The sequence below is a fragment of the Lepus europaeus genome, chromosome 18, assembly GCF_033115175.1.
Source record: "Lepus europaeus isolate LE1 chromosome 18, mLepTim1.pri, whole genome shotgun sequence".
Lineage (NCBI taxonomy): Eukaryota > Metazoa > Chordata > Mammalia > Lagomorpha > Leporidae > Lepus > Lepus europaeus.
This window is the reverse complement of record NC_084844.1, coordinates 19,612,777-19,625,149: the sequence shown is the minus strand read 5'-3', so window position 1 is coordinate 19,625,149 and position 12,373 is coordinate 19,612,777. Positions and strand designations below refer to the sequence as shown.

The window sequence follows — 12,373 nt, the reverse complement described above, 5'->3', positions numbered from 1 at the left end:
CCAGCTCTCTGCCATAGCCTGGGAAAGCAGTGGAAGCTGGCCCAAGCCCTTGGGCCCCTAGGGCACCGCGTGGGAGACCCAGAAGAAGCTCCTGGCCCAGAATGGACCCAGCTCTGGTTGTTGCGGCCATCTAGGGAGTGAAGCAGCAGAGGGAAGACCCTTTTCTCTGTAACCCTGCCTTCAAATAAACAACGTTAAAAGAAAGAGCTAAAACCATAGACAAGAAAATGCCCCTCCATTGTTCGGGGTACAGGCACTTGGATGAAAATTCCCCTGGGCTTTACACCCCGGAAGTCAATAAACAGTGAAGGATTACTTACTTCCTGTTTGAGGACTTGGGCCTGTCTCCCTACGGGACCCTCACTGTACAGCAGGACCTGAAGTTGCCTTCCACCTGTAAGTTGAGAAGGATGTCAGATGCAACAAAAGCGCTCCTCCAGGTACAGCACGAGTCACAGGTAGCGAACACAGCGCAATTCTGTTTTTAGCACAGACTTCACATCCCCCGAGGGGGTGCACCGTGCCCGGAGGTACTGCAATACCGGGTCGATGCGCGGAGTGGACGGAGCAAGCTCCTATTCCAACTCCCGGCTCCAAAAATCCATTTAATATATTGTCCTCGGATAGAGGACGTATCAGATATTAAACTGATAAGAACAGATACTACACTTGATCTTAGCCAAAAGGCCGAGAAGCGATGCCGGGCCCTGCCGCCCGCGCTCCGCCAGGCCGCCCGTCACACACCTTCAGCTCGCGGTCACCACCCCAGCCCTCACGGCGCGCCCCTTTTCCTTCGCGTCCCTGACAGGCTTCTTGGGCATCCTTGGGCGCCTGGGCACACTGCCTACTCTTCCTGTTTTTCTACGAGAAATGTCACAGCCCCGCTTCTCCCGGCATTCCCGGGCTGAACAGCCACATCGCATTTGCATGCTCCGCCCCTGACGCGAGGAGGCGTGGCTACCACGAGAGGGCCCAGCTCTGCCGCCGCCCGGCTCTGGCTCCGACCGCGTCGCGGTTCGGTGGCGCGCGAACCAAAAGACAGAGCTGGGGGCGGGGGGCTGGCCGGCGCGAGGGGCGGGGACTCGGCTGTGCGGGCGACAGCGTCGGTGCAGGGGATGGCGGCCGTGCGGGGGGCGGCGTCCGTGCGGGGGACGGGAGCTGTGCGGGGGGCGGGAGCTGTGCGGGGGGGACGGGAGCTGTGCGGGGGGCGGAGCTGTGCGGGGGACGTGAGCTGTGCGTGGTGACGCGGCTGTGCGGAGGACGGGAGCTGTGCGGGGGGCGGGAGCTGTGCGGGGGGCGGAGCTGTGCGGGGGACGGGAGCTGTGCGGGGGACGGGAGCTGTGCGGGGGGCGGGAGCTGTGCGGAGGACGGGAGCTGTGCGGGGGGCGGGAGCTGTGCGGGGGACGGGAGCTGTGCGGGGGCGGCGTCCGTGCAGTGGGGGGGGGCGGCTGTGCGGGGAGCCGCTTGCGGGGGCGGGGCAGGCTTCCCCTCCCTCCGTGGGGAGCTCCTCTTTCTTTCACTCGGTCTGGGGAGGCAATGAGCTACCCCTCGCGACGTGGGAACTCGGGCGCGTTTGCCCTGCGGGACGCGAAGTCCGAGCGCCGGGGGGGGGGGGGGGGGGGGGGATCGGACCGAGCCGCGCCCTGGGCTGACCTCGCCTGTCCCGTGGGGTCCGGGGTCCGGGCGCCTGTTGTCAGCACCCGGGGCCAGGGCCAGGCCGAGGCGAGTCCTGCAGGGCCGAATTTAAGGACGCGCCCTCGGAACCCTTCAGGAATTCATAAATAGTACTTTTTTTTTTTTTTTTGACAAGCAGAGTGGACAGTGAGAGAGAGAGACAGAAAGGTCTTCCTTTTTGCTGTTGGTTCACCCTCCAATGGCCGCTGCGGCTGGCGTATCTCGCTGATCCGAAGCCAGGAGCCAGGTGCTTCTCCTGGTCTCCCATGCGGGTGCAGGGCCCAAGCACTTGGGCCATCCTCCACTGCCTTCCCGGGCCATAGCAGAGAGCTGGCCTGGAAGAGGGGCAACAGGGATAGAATCCGGCACCCCAACCAGGACTAGAACCCGGTGTGCCGGCGCCGCAAGGCGGAGGATTAGCCAGTTAAGCCATGGCGCCGGCCCATAAATTGTACTTTAATCCAACGCATTTTTCTTATCAAGAGGCTTTCTGATTGGGTGCTTATATTCGTAAACATACTTAATTATTTTTTAAATTTTTGCTCAAGGCTAATGTTTCAGTTATTCCAGACCCATCCTCCCCTGGTTATTGCTATCTCCATTCTATTGACTTTTGTCATCCAAACTGGGTGGGTGTGGCCAGCCAGGCAGCTACTGGGCCTGGACATGGGGTTGGTTCTGCCTGCGCTGAATGTGAAGTACACATGGTGTGTGAATCCAAAACGGTAGAAAATGTTTCATTAAAGGTTCTTACATTGGTTAGATGCTGAAGTGAAATTTGGGATACACTGAACTAAATAAAATGCAAATTTGATTTTACCTGTTTCTTTTAAAATGTGACTGTTAAAAAGCTTACAGTAACGTAAGTGACACACATTTCTAGTGGGCCAGACTGTCACAGCTCAGACCGGCCAAACACCTTGCCTAAGGTCACATAGCAAATACAGCAAGGTCAAGGTTTGATCCCAAGCAGCCTGTTAGCCACACGGAGTCTTGTGTTTAGAAGTGTAAAATGGAGGTAATGCTAGCGCCTCTCTAGTTAGGGCCCTTGGGAGCCACACATGTGTTGGGAGCCACTGTGCTGGGTTCCCTGTGTAGGCCTTTGTTTAGAATAACCTTCAACTGTATTCCTGTAAGGAGGATTCACTAGAAAATTCCATGTGTACAGCTCACTGATGTGGTTAGCGCCTGGCCATCTGGCTTCAGTGCTCTTTCTTGTACCTTGATAAGCATGTCTGCTAGCTGTGAGACCTCGCTGTAACTCCCTTTCTCAAATTGATTCTGATTCCTGTGAAATTATTCCTTTGAATTATGTTGTGAGATGACACCTGCTTGCCCTCGAATGTTACAATCCTTGCCTTGTACCGTAGAAGCTGCCTCCTTCTCCAATAAAGTGGGACCTTGATCAGAATACTGTCTTGGTCTCCCTTCTCGTGGCTGGTTTGTCTCTCCATTCAGGTCTGCCCTCCTCATGTCCTAGTTGATTACCCCGCGGGCCGAGGGCACACATGGAGATGCCAAGCATATGGGAATCTGTGATGTGCCTGCTAGCAAAGCCAGTTCACATCTGTAAAAGAGATATGCATCTTATGTTAAACATTTTCAGGAAACTGTATCTTTGGTCAGGCATTCGACATAGCAGTTAAGAAGCCACGGCCAAGGTTGGGGGAGGGCTGGTGCTATGGTGTAGCACGTAAAGCTGCCGCCTGCAGTGCCGGCATCTCATATGGGCGCCGGTTCAAGTCCTGGCTGCTCCACTTCCAATCCAGCTCTCTGCTATGGCCTGGGAAAGCAGCAGAAGATGGCCCAAGTCCTTGGGCCCCTGCATCTGTGTGAGAGGCTGGGCGGAATCTCCTGGCTCCTGTCTTTGGATTGGCCCAACTCCGGCCGTTGTGACCATTTGGGGAGTGAACCAGTGGGTGGAAGACCTTTCTCCTTCTCTATGTAATTGTAACTCTGCCTCTCAAATAAATAAACCTTTTTTTTTTTTTTTTAAATAAAGGGCACCGGGTACTAGTCCCGATTGCTCCTCTTCCAGTCCAGCTCTCTGCTGTGTCCCAGGAGGGCAGTGGAGGATGGCCCAAATGCTTGGGCCCTGCACCCGCATGGGAGACCGGGAGGAAGTACTTGGCTCCTGGCTTCAGATCGGCGCAGCCAACGGAAAAAGGAAGACCTTTCTCTCTGTCTCTCACTGTTTGCAACTCTCTGTCTCTGTCTCTCTCTCTCACTGTCTAACTCTGCCTGGCAAAAAACAAACAAACAAAGAAAAAACAAAGAAAGAAAGGCATAGTGACAAAGACAGGGAGAGAAAGAGGAGAGAGGGGAGAGAGAGAGCGAGAGAGGAAGTTCCATCCTCTGGTTCACTCCTGAAATGGCCGAAATGCCCAGGACTGGGCCAGGCTGGATCCAGGAGCCAGGAGCGTCTTCCTGGTCTCCCATGGGGGTGCAGGGGCCCAAGGACTTGGGCCATCTTCTCCTGTTTTCCCAGGTGCATTAGCAGGGAGCTGGATCAGAAGACCTGGATGAAGCTCCTGGCTTCAGATTGGCCCAGCCCTGGCTGTTGCAGCCATTTGGGGAGTGAACCAGTGGGTGGAGGAGCTCTCTGACTCTCTCTCCTTCTCTCTCTAACTCTTCCTTTCAAATAAAGATTTGTTTATTTGAAAGGCATAGTTACCTAGAGGGAGAGATGGATGCAGAGATTCTTCATCTGTTGGCTCACTCCCCAAATGGTGGCAACAATCAGGGCTGGGCCAATCTGAAGCCAGGAGTGGAAACTCCATCCAGGTCTCCCACGTGGGCGCAGGAGCCCAAGGACTTGGACCATCTTCCACCGGATGGGAAGTGGAGGATCCAGGATTGGAACTGGTGCTCCTATGGGAAGCCGGTGTTGCAGGTGGTGGCTTCACCTGCTTTGCCGCTGGGGAGTTCCCAGGGTGGACTCCCACAGGCTGTCTGCAGGGTCACTGAAGGCTCTCCTCCAGCCTCTCTGCTGGCTCCCTCGGTCCCCTCAAGTCCCCCACACTGCTTCAGCCTTTGATCTCTTTCTTACGCGGACACCGCTGTTGAGATGCCCGAACCCCCAGCCCCGTTCTGCAGCCAGCCCTGCTGTCCCAATGCCCTCTGGCTTCCCAGCGCTCGGATGCTGAAAGCCACTCCCCTTTCCTCCCCAAGTGCTTGCTTTCCTGGGTGTCAGGCATTGCAGTTTTGCTGTGTTCTTTTTTAAAGATTTGTTTTATTTATTTTGAAAGGAAGACTTACAGAGAGAGAGAGAGAGAGAGATCGATCTTCCATCTGCTGGTTCACTCCCTAAATGGCTGCAACAGCCGGGCCTGGGCCAGGCCAAAAACCAGGAGCCAGGAGCTTCTTCCAGGTCTCCCATGTGCGTGCAGGGGCCCAAGCACTTGGACCATCCTCCACTGCTTTCCCAGGCACATTAGCAGGATGCTGGATGGGAAGTGGAGCAGCCGAAACTCCAACTGGCGCCCAAGTGTGATGCCGGCACTGCAGGCGGCTGTGTCACCTGCTACACCACAGCGCCGGCCCCAGTCGTGTGGTACTTTAGTCTTGGAGTTGTCCTCTACCCGCCTACACTGCTTCTCCATCTCCTTCAGCTCGTGCCAGCCTTGACTGTGGAGATGCCCATGACGCTGTCACAGCCCCTTCCCCTTGCTGCTCCCTTGGCCGTCTCAATTCCACTGCAACAGTCGGGGCCCTGCCCAGCTCGGGCCTCCTGTGCTGGACCACCTGGCCCACGCGGACATCCTGCGACACTGCAGCAGAACTCTTCAGAACCGTCCCCACGCTGCTGGAGGGGAACTTGAAGACGGCGCATTTTCCGTCCCCAACGTCAAAGCATAGGAAAGGCCCTGTCTGAAAGGATTATTTGAGAAGGGGGCAAAGGAATCTGAACTTCACCTCCTACTCCTCCAAGGTTCTTCGGGAATTAGGCAGTGACAAGCACATCCACCAGGGGGCAGCACCTGCCCACCTGCAGCCTTTGGCTCTGTCCCCGCCTCGGGTTTGGGCTCCCGGTTGGCAAGTGGGCTACCCACAGACTCTTTGCCACACTGTTTCCCACGTGCATTCTTAGATACAGGTAGTGTTTTCTCCACTTTATTCAACTGATCTTTGAAAAATGGATCTTTGTGATTTGCAAGCTGACAGTTGCTCCTTGGCTGTCACGGGCACAGCACAGCCCCTTTCTGGTCACGACGAGGGCGCTGCACAGACTAGGACGTCTGTCTCAGGGAGCCCCACGCATCCTATGCCCCGCCTCACTCCAGGGCACGGGCTTAGACTCATCCTCGCCCCTCAGGACGTGCTGAGGGGGCAGAGCGAGGGTCCCCAGGGGTTGTGACTTTTCCAGTCACCAGTGAGGGCCAGGGCTCACACTGACCTCCCCCCAGGGTGTCAGCATGCCCCGGGCCTCCAGGGGGCCTCTCTCTCACTGGATCAGCCTGTCCATCACTTGTTCTTTTCCCCAAAAAGGCCTGAGAATGGACAGGCAGGGCTTTGGGGCCTTCCTGGGCAGCCCAGGATCAGCAAGACCCCCGGGCTGGGAATCTGGGAGACTCGAGGCAAACAGTGGAGGCTTAGAGCCCAGACCAGTCTCCTACGTACATCCAGTCATTCCAGCACACATTCATTAGTGCGCACACAATGTCCTGGCTGATGAGCCAGGCACGGTGTCAGCTGCTGTGGAGTGGCAGGTGAGAAGACCCAGCTCCTGTCCTGGAGGGCTCGGCCTGATGGGGAGACGGCACTGAGCAAGAAAAAGGACACACCCGGCCGGCGCCGCGGCTCACTAGGCTAATCCTCCGCCTTGCGGTGCCGGCACACCGGGTTCTAGTCCCGGTCAGGGCACCGGTCCTGTCCCGGATGCCCCTCTTCCAGGCCAGCTCTCTGCTGTGGCCAGGGAGTGTAGTGGAGGATGGCCCAAGTCCTTGGGCCCTGCACCCCATGGGAGACCAGGAGAAGCACCTGGCTCCTGCCATCGGAACAGCGCGGTGCGCCGGCCGCAGCGCGCCAACCGCGGCGGCCATTGGAGGGTGAACCAATGGCAAAGGAAGACCTTTCTCTCTGTCTCTCTCTCTCACTGTCCACTCTGCCTGTCAAAAAAAAAAAAAAAAAAAAAAGAAAGAAAGAAAAAGAAAAAGGACACACCCGGCCGCTGGATCTGGTCCAGGTGGGGTGGTCAATGGGAAGAGCAGTGAGCTCCTAGGGAGCCTGTCCATCTCTCTCTGGGACACTTATCCGACTTGTCACTGCACACGGGTTCTAATGTCACCTCTGAGCGGCCCTCTGAGCACCCACCCCTCCATCTAAGATAGTTCCCTCGCCACCCCGCCATGCTTCCTTCTCCTTCATGACACATGCTGCCTTCTGAAGTTATCTTCTTCTGGTGGGAACTTCCTTTCTTTATGGGAGAGAGAGAGAGCGAGAGTGAGAGTGAGAGAGAGAGAGAGATCTCCCATCTGCTAGTTCAATCCTCAAATGTCCACAACAGGCAGGAACTGGACCAAGCTGAAGTCAGGAGCCGAGAACTCAACCCAGGTTTCTCGTGTGGGTGGCAGGAGCAAAGGACTTGAGCAGCACCTGCTGCCTCCCAGGGTGCACATCGGCAGGAAGCTGGAGCCAGGAGTGAAGCCAGGACCCTGATAATAGGATGGCGGCGTCCCAGCTGGCGTCTTCGCCCCAAGCCAAACGCCTGATCCTGAAATCATGCGCTCTCCTCATTACCAGCTTCCTCCGCGCCCGTTCTGGCATAAACGCAAGGGCAGGTGCTTGCCCCTTTCGCTCAGGGCTGTCTGGCCGGAACCTCTCAGACTCGGGCCCAGCACGCAGCAGGTGCACCGCAGGACGGCTCACACACACGTGTCTGAATGTTCCTGCAGCACATCCCTCAGGGCCTAGGACCTGGGCTGCGGAGGTGAGTGTGCCGGAAAGGAGGCGGCTCAGGAACGGTGGCGGGGGGTCGGGGCGGGCCCACAGTCTGGTGCTACCTGGACACGCTGGGCCCTTCCTGTGCCCTCCCCTCCCCGCCTGCTCCCCACCATTTGTTCAACACCTTCCCTGGGCAACACAAAAGATGAAGGGCGGAGTGGGGCAGTTTCCTCTCCTCCATCAGCTAAGTGCCAAGTTCCATCTAGGGTGTGAATCCCGAGAGATAGCGTAGGAGAGATGGGAAGGCGGCTTGAAAGGCTGCAGAAGACACAAACCCATCTGTGTGTCTGCAGCTTTGCTGTCCTGTGACATTTGTTCCGAGCCAGCTTTGGCCGGCGTCCAGCTGGGCGATCTTGGACAAACGACCTAACCTTTCTGTGCAACAGTTTCTTCTTTTTTTAGACTTGCCGCACTTACTTCATGGGCTTGAGCTGTGTAAGGAAAAGGGGAAAGCCTTGCAAAGTTCCCAGACCGGAGTGTGGCCTGTGGTGGCCACTCCGCACGGTGGTGCTTCCCAAAGCGCTGGCCTGTTCTGACCGCTCCTCTCTTAACTCCACCACGCGCAGCTCCACCTCCAGCCTCGGCGGCTGCTGCTGCTGGAACCTGGCACACCCCAACCTGGGGGCAGAGCCAACGAATTTCCTAAGGCCTTGATCTCGACTGATTTCATGAGGTCTTCAAGGATTCAGGGAGGTTGCCTGCACTGCTGGGGAAATCAGGCGAGTGGTTCTGTGGTGGGGAGGGGAAGAAGGAGGTGGTAAGGTGTGCTGGTCCAGGCAGCTGGGGACCGACTTACCAGCACTTGATTGGGGTGGGCACAGGTGGGCAGGAAAGGGCCAGGCCATGCTGTCTGGCAGTGACTTCCCCCTCCCGTTTTCCAATCTCCCTTACATAAAGCCTCTGAAAAGGTCAATGCAGAGGCCGGCGCCATGGTGTAGCGAGTAAAGCTGCTGCCTGCGGTGCTGGCATCCCATATGGATGCTGGTTCGAGACCTGGATGCTCCACTTCTGATCCAGCTCTCTGCTATGGCCTGGGAAAGCAGTGGAGGATGACCCAAGTTCTTGAGCCTTTGCACCCACGTGGGAGACCTGGAAGAAGCTTCTGGCTTTGGATCAGCCCAGCTCTGGCCTTTGTGGCCACTTGGGGAGTGAACCAGAGGATGGAAGACTTCTCTCTCTCTGTCTCAGCCTTTCAAATCAATCAATCAATCTTTTAAAAAAAAAAAAAGAAGGTTAACACTGACTTACATAATAAACAAAAAATCCAGCCCCGGGAGAAATATCAGAGTTACAATTTCGTTTTCTTTGGCTCTCCCCTCCCCCCAGCTCTACCTACTACCGATTTTGGGCGCTCTGAGGCCAGGCGTCTTCTGAATTCCCACAGACTGCGGCTCGTGCAGACTCAGTGGCGTGAGGGTGTGTGGCCAGACACAGAACCCTGCCCTTCTCGGTGTATTTTAACAGGCGAGGCCCCGGCGCAGGATGTGTGCTGCTGGCCTAATGGAAGTGTTTCTAGTGTGGCTGCCTAGCCCGATAACTGATGACGCAGGACGCACAGGCGCCGCATTCGGACAGGCCCCTCTCAGCCGTGCCCTCGCCAGCTCGGACCTCAGACAAGTCAACGAACCCTTGGGAACTTTCTTTCCCATGCGTGGAGGACACCAGTCCCTAGCAGGCTGCTGTGAGACAGCAGGGGTGGAGGGAATGAGCCCCGCGAAGCAGCTGTTTTCTGGGTTCTAGGTAACGGAGGAGGACCCTTCGGCGCTGGGCACGCCTGGCGGGGGTTGCCCGCTGTCCCCCGAGACCAGCGCTGCCACGCGCGCACTTTCCATATCTGGTGAAATTCGGAGCCTAATTCCAAATGTTAGAATGTGCTAGAAAAGATCAAATAAAGCCGCCACCAACACAACTAGCGTGCACAGCCCCGCGCAGTCCGGGCTACGCCGCTGCGAACTCCACGCCCCGCCCCGCCGCCGCGGGGCCGCTGATTGGCTCGCGCCGCCTGACGTCACGCGGGGTTTTTAGGGCCGAGCCCCAGGCCCGGGCCGCAGAGTCGGCGGGAGGTGAGTCGGCCGCCGGGTGCTGGGCGCTAGGTGCTAGGTGCTAGGTGCTAGGTGCTGGCTGCAGGCTGCAGGCTGCAGACGGCGGCGGCTGCGGCGTCTGGCGCGGGGAGAGCGGCTGACGCGAGGTAAGGGGCCTGTGCGGGTGGTGCCGTGTGCGGGCCCCAGCGAGGGGGGAGGTCGCGGCTTGCGGAGGGGCGTGTGGACGGTCCGCACGCGCGGAGAGCGGGGGAGCGGGACTTGAGCGGCTGTGCACCCCGACTGTTAGTCTGGGGGCCCTGCCCGACTTCCCCCTCCCGGAGGGTGTCTCTCTTCCCACACACTGGTCGCCGCACAAGAGGCTATGGAAGCCGACCTAGGCAGGGTCGCACCTTGCCACCTCCGCGTGGCCCCGGGCCCCCCGCGAGGGGAGAGCGCCTCTGTTACACCCGCAGGTGCTTGCTTTAAACAAAAAGGAAGGCTCGCCAGCTGCGAATTTCGTGTTTATCATTTAACCTCTCCCCTTCCTCCGGTGACCTTTCCCTGCTCAGGTAACCCAGGTGTGCTTCCTCCGCCCCACCCCTACGGAGACCCGCGGCGCTTCCTCGCCCACGATGGGGAACCACTTGACGGAGATGGCGCCCACTGCCTCCTTCCTGCCCCACTTCCAGGCCCTGCACGTTGTGGTCGTCGGGCTGGACTCTGCCGGAAAGACCTCCCTCCTTTACCGACTCAAGTTCAAGGAGTTTGTCCAGAGTGTCCCCACCAAAGGCTTCAACACGGAGAAGATCCGGGTGCCCCTGGGGGGGTCCCGTGGCATCACCTTCCAAGTGTGGGACGTGGGGGGCCAGGAGAAGCTGCGGCCGCTGTGGCGCTCCTACACCCGCCGGACTGACGGGCTGGTGTTTGTGGTGGACGCTGCCGAGGCCGAGCGGCTGGAGGAGGCCAAGGTGGAGCTCCACCGGATCAGCCGGGCCTCGGACAACCAGGGGGTGCCGGTGCTGGTGCTGGCCAACAAGCAGGACCAGCCCGGGGCGCTCAGTGCGGCTGAGGTGGAGAAGAGACTGGCGGTCCGGGAGCTGGGAGCTGCCACGCTCACGCATGTGCAGGGCTGCAGCGCAGTGGACGGGCTGGGCCTGCAGCCGGGCCTGGAGCGCTTGTACGAGATGATCCTCAAAAGGAAGAAGGCCTCCCGGGCGGGCAAGAAGAGGCGGTGACCTGGGGCCACCGCGCCCCACCTGGTAGGGGTCTGTACTTGGACAGCAAGTGGAGCCTGTGGCTGCTCAGGTAGCTGGGGGTGCAGGACCTGCGTGCCTCAGTGAGGGACAGAGGAGCGGGGGGACCCTGTCTTGGTGCCGTGTTGCAGCAGGGACTGGGAGATGCGTCGCTCCCTCATCCTTGCCTCCGGAGAAGTGGGGGCTGCAGACCGTGGAGGCCTGAACGGAGGCTGCGACTCTACCTCGACCCTGTTTCTCCTTTCTCTTCTCTGGCTTTTCCGTTGGCTGTGTTTTGAGGGGACGGACATTGCTGGGAGACTGCGTGGGGATGGATGCTAATTACCTCCCCACCCCACTTCCCCCCCAGCGGCACAGTGTCCCCAGGCTGCTGCTCGAGGACGCAGCAGTCACCACAGTCTTTATTTTTGTGTCTGTGAAGTGCCGAGAACCCCTGCCCACGTTTGTAGACCCACAACCCTTTTTATAAGCTGAGTGCGTCCTCGGTGTTATTCCTGTTGACTGTTTTTAGCATTTGCCTGTAAGTTATTAAAGACTGATTATGCTGTATTCCCTAGTGTTTGGCCTTTTCCTGTCTCCTCATCTACACCTGGGGTAGCCCAGGGTTTCTAGATGGGCCAGGGAGGACACTTGAAGCTGCGTGTCACTTCAGTGGGAGGAGCTCTCCCTCCCGGCACACCTGCTGAGCCAGCACTGGGAAGACCTAGGTCACTGTGTTAGTTGTCTCAGGATGAAGAAAAGGGCTGGAGTACCCTCGCTGGGTACCTGCTGCCCACCAGCGCCAGCCGTGTCTGACAATGTCGAACAGTTAGGTCCTCCTGGGCTTCCTGCCTGGGAGTGCTGGGTCGGAACCAAGCCCCTCCCAGTCCCAGAGCGGGTTGAGAGTCCCCGGGGTTTCATCACCCGATAAAGCACCCAGGGAGGCAGAGGGTGCTCGCAACCCCCCTCCTGGGGGAGGCTTCCCGAGGAACTTGCTGCCTTCTCCCAGGCTGTCAGAAGCTGAGCTCTGCTGTATGCTGAACCTGAGCCCATTCCGGTTTGTTCCAACCAGGTCCCTGCGGCTGGCAGGACGGGGGTGGGTGTGCATTGATCCGGAAGGGTGCCCAGTGTGCGTCAGTGCTGGGGCCTGTTTGACACAGAGCTGCTGGGCTGGTTCTGCTGGAGACGTGGACTACCTGCGCCCCTGCCCCCACACACCTGTGACTCAGCCCTCCCATGGAGTCCTGCAGCCCAGGAAGAGACCAAGGCTCTGGTCTAAGGCTGGGGAGGGCCTGGCCAGAAAGACCTTCCACCTGCTGGGGAGATCTTTCCTCCTCACCCCACTTCAGTTCTTTTGCTTCAAAATCTCCCAGGACACGTTTTCTGCATTTCTAGTCACCTGGGAGATAGGTCTCTGCACCCCCACCCCCTAGCCGTACCAGAGGGGCTCCTGGTTCTGGCTCCATATCTTAGAACTGGCATCTTCTGCTCCCCTGTGCCCTA

At 58.4% G+C, this 12,373-nt stretch overlaps 1 protein-coding gene and 1 non-coding gene across 2 annotated transcripts; one reads left to right on the top strand and one right to left on the bottom strand.

Moving 5' to 3' along the window:
* Positions 1 to 508: 508 nt before the first annotated feature.
* LOC133747422 (U2 spliceosomal RNA) lies at positions 509 to 699 on the bottom strand. The gene has a single exon (XR_009864370.1). It is a non-coding gene; the product is annotated as a U2 spliceosomal RNA (small nuclear RNA).
* Positions 700 to 9,680: 8,981 nt separating this feature from the next.
* Positions 9,681 to 11,440, top strand: ARL4D (ADP ribosylation factor like GTPase 4D). The gene is made up of 2 exons (XM_062174917.1): positions 9,681 to 9,805; positions 10,208 to 11,440. The coding sequence occupies exon 2, from the start codon at positions 10,271 to 10,273 to the stop codon at positions 10,871 to 10,873; it is 603 nt and encodes a 200-aa protein (XP_062030901.1). The 5' UTR covers positions 9,681 to 9,805; positions 10,208 to 10,270; the 3' UTR covers positions 10,874 to 11,440.
* Positions 11,441 to 12,373: the final 933 nt, after the last annotated feature.

What these genes read in the sequence shown, in the direction of transcription:
- ARL4D (XM_062174917.1), top strand. Translation starts at nt 10,271, where the DNA reads ATGGGGAACCACTTGACGGAGATGGCGCCCACTGCCTCCTTCCTGCCC.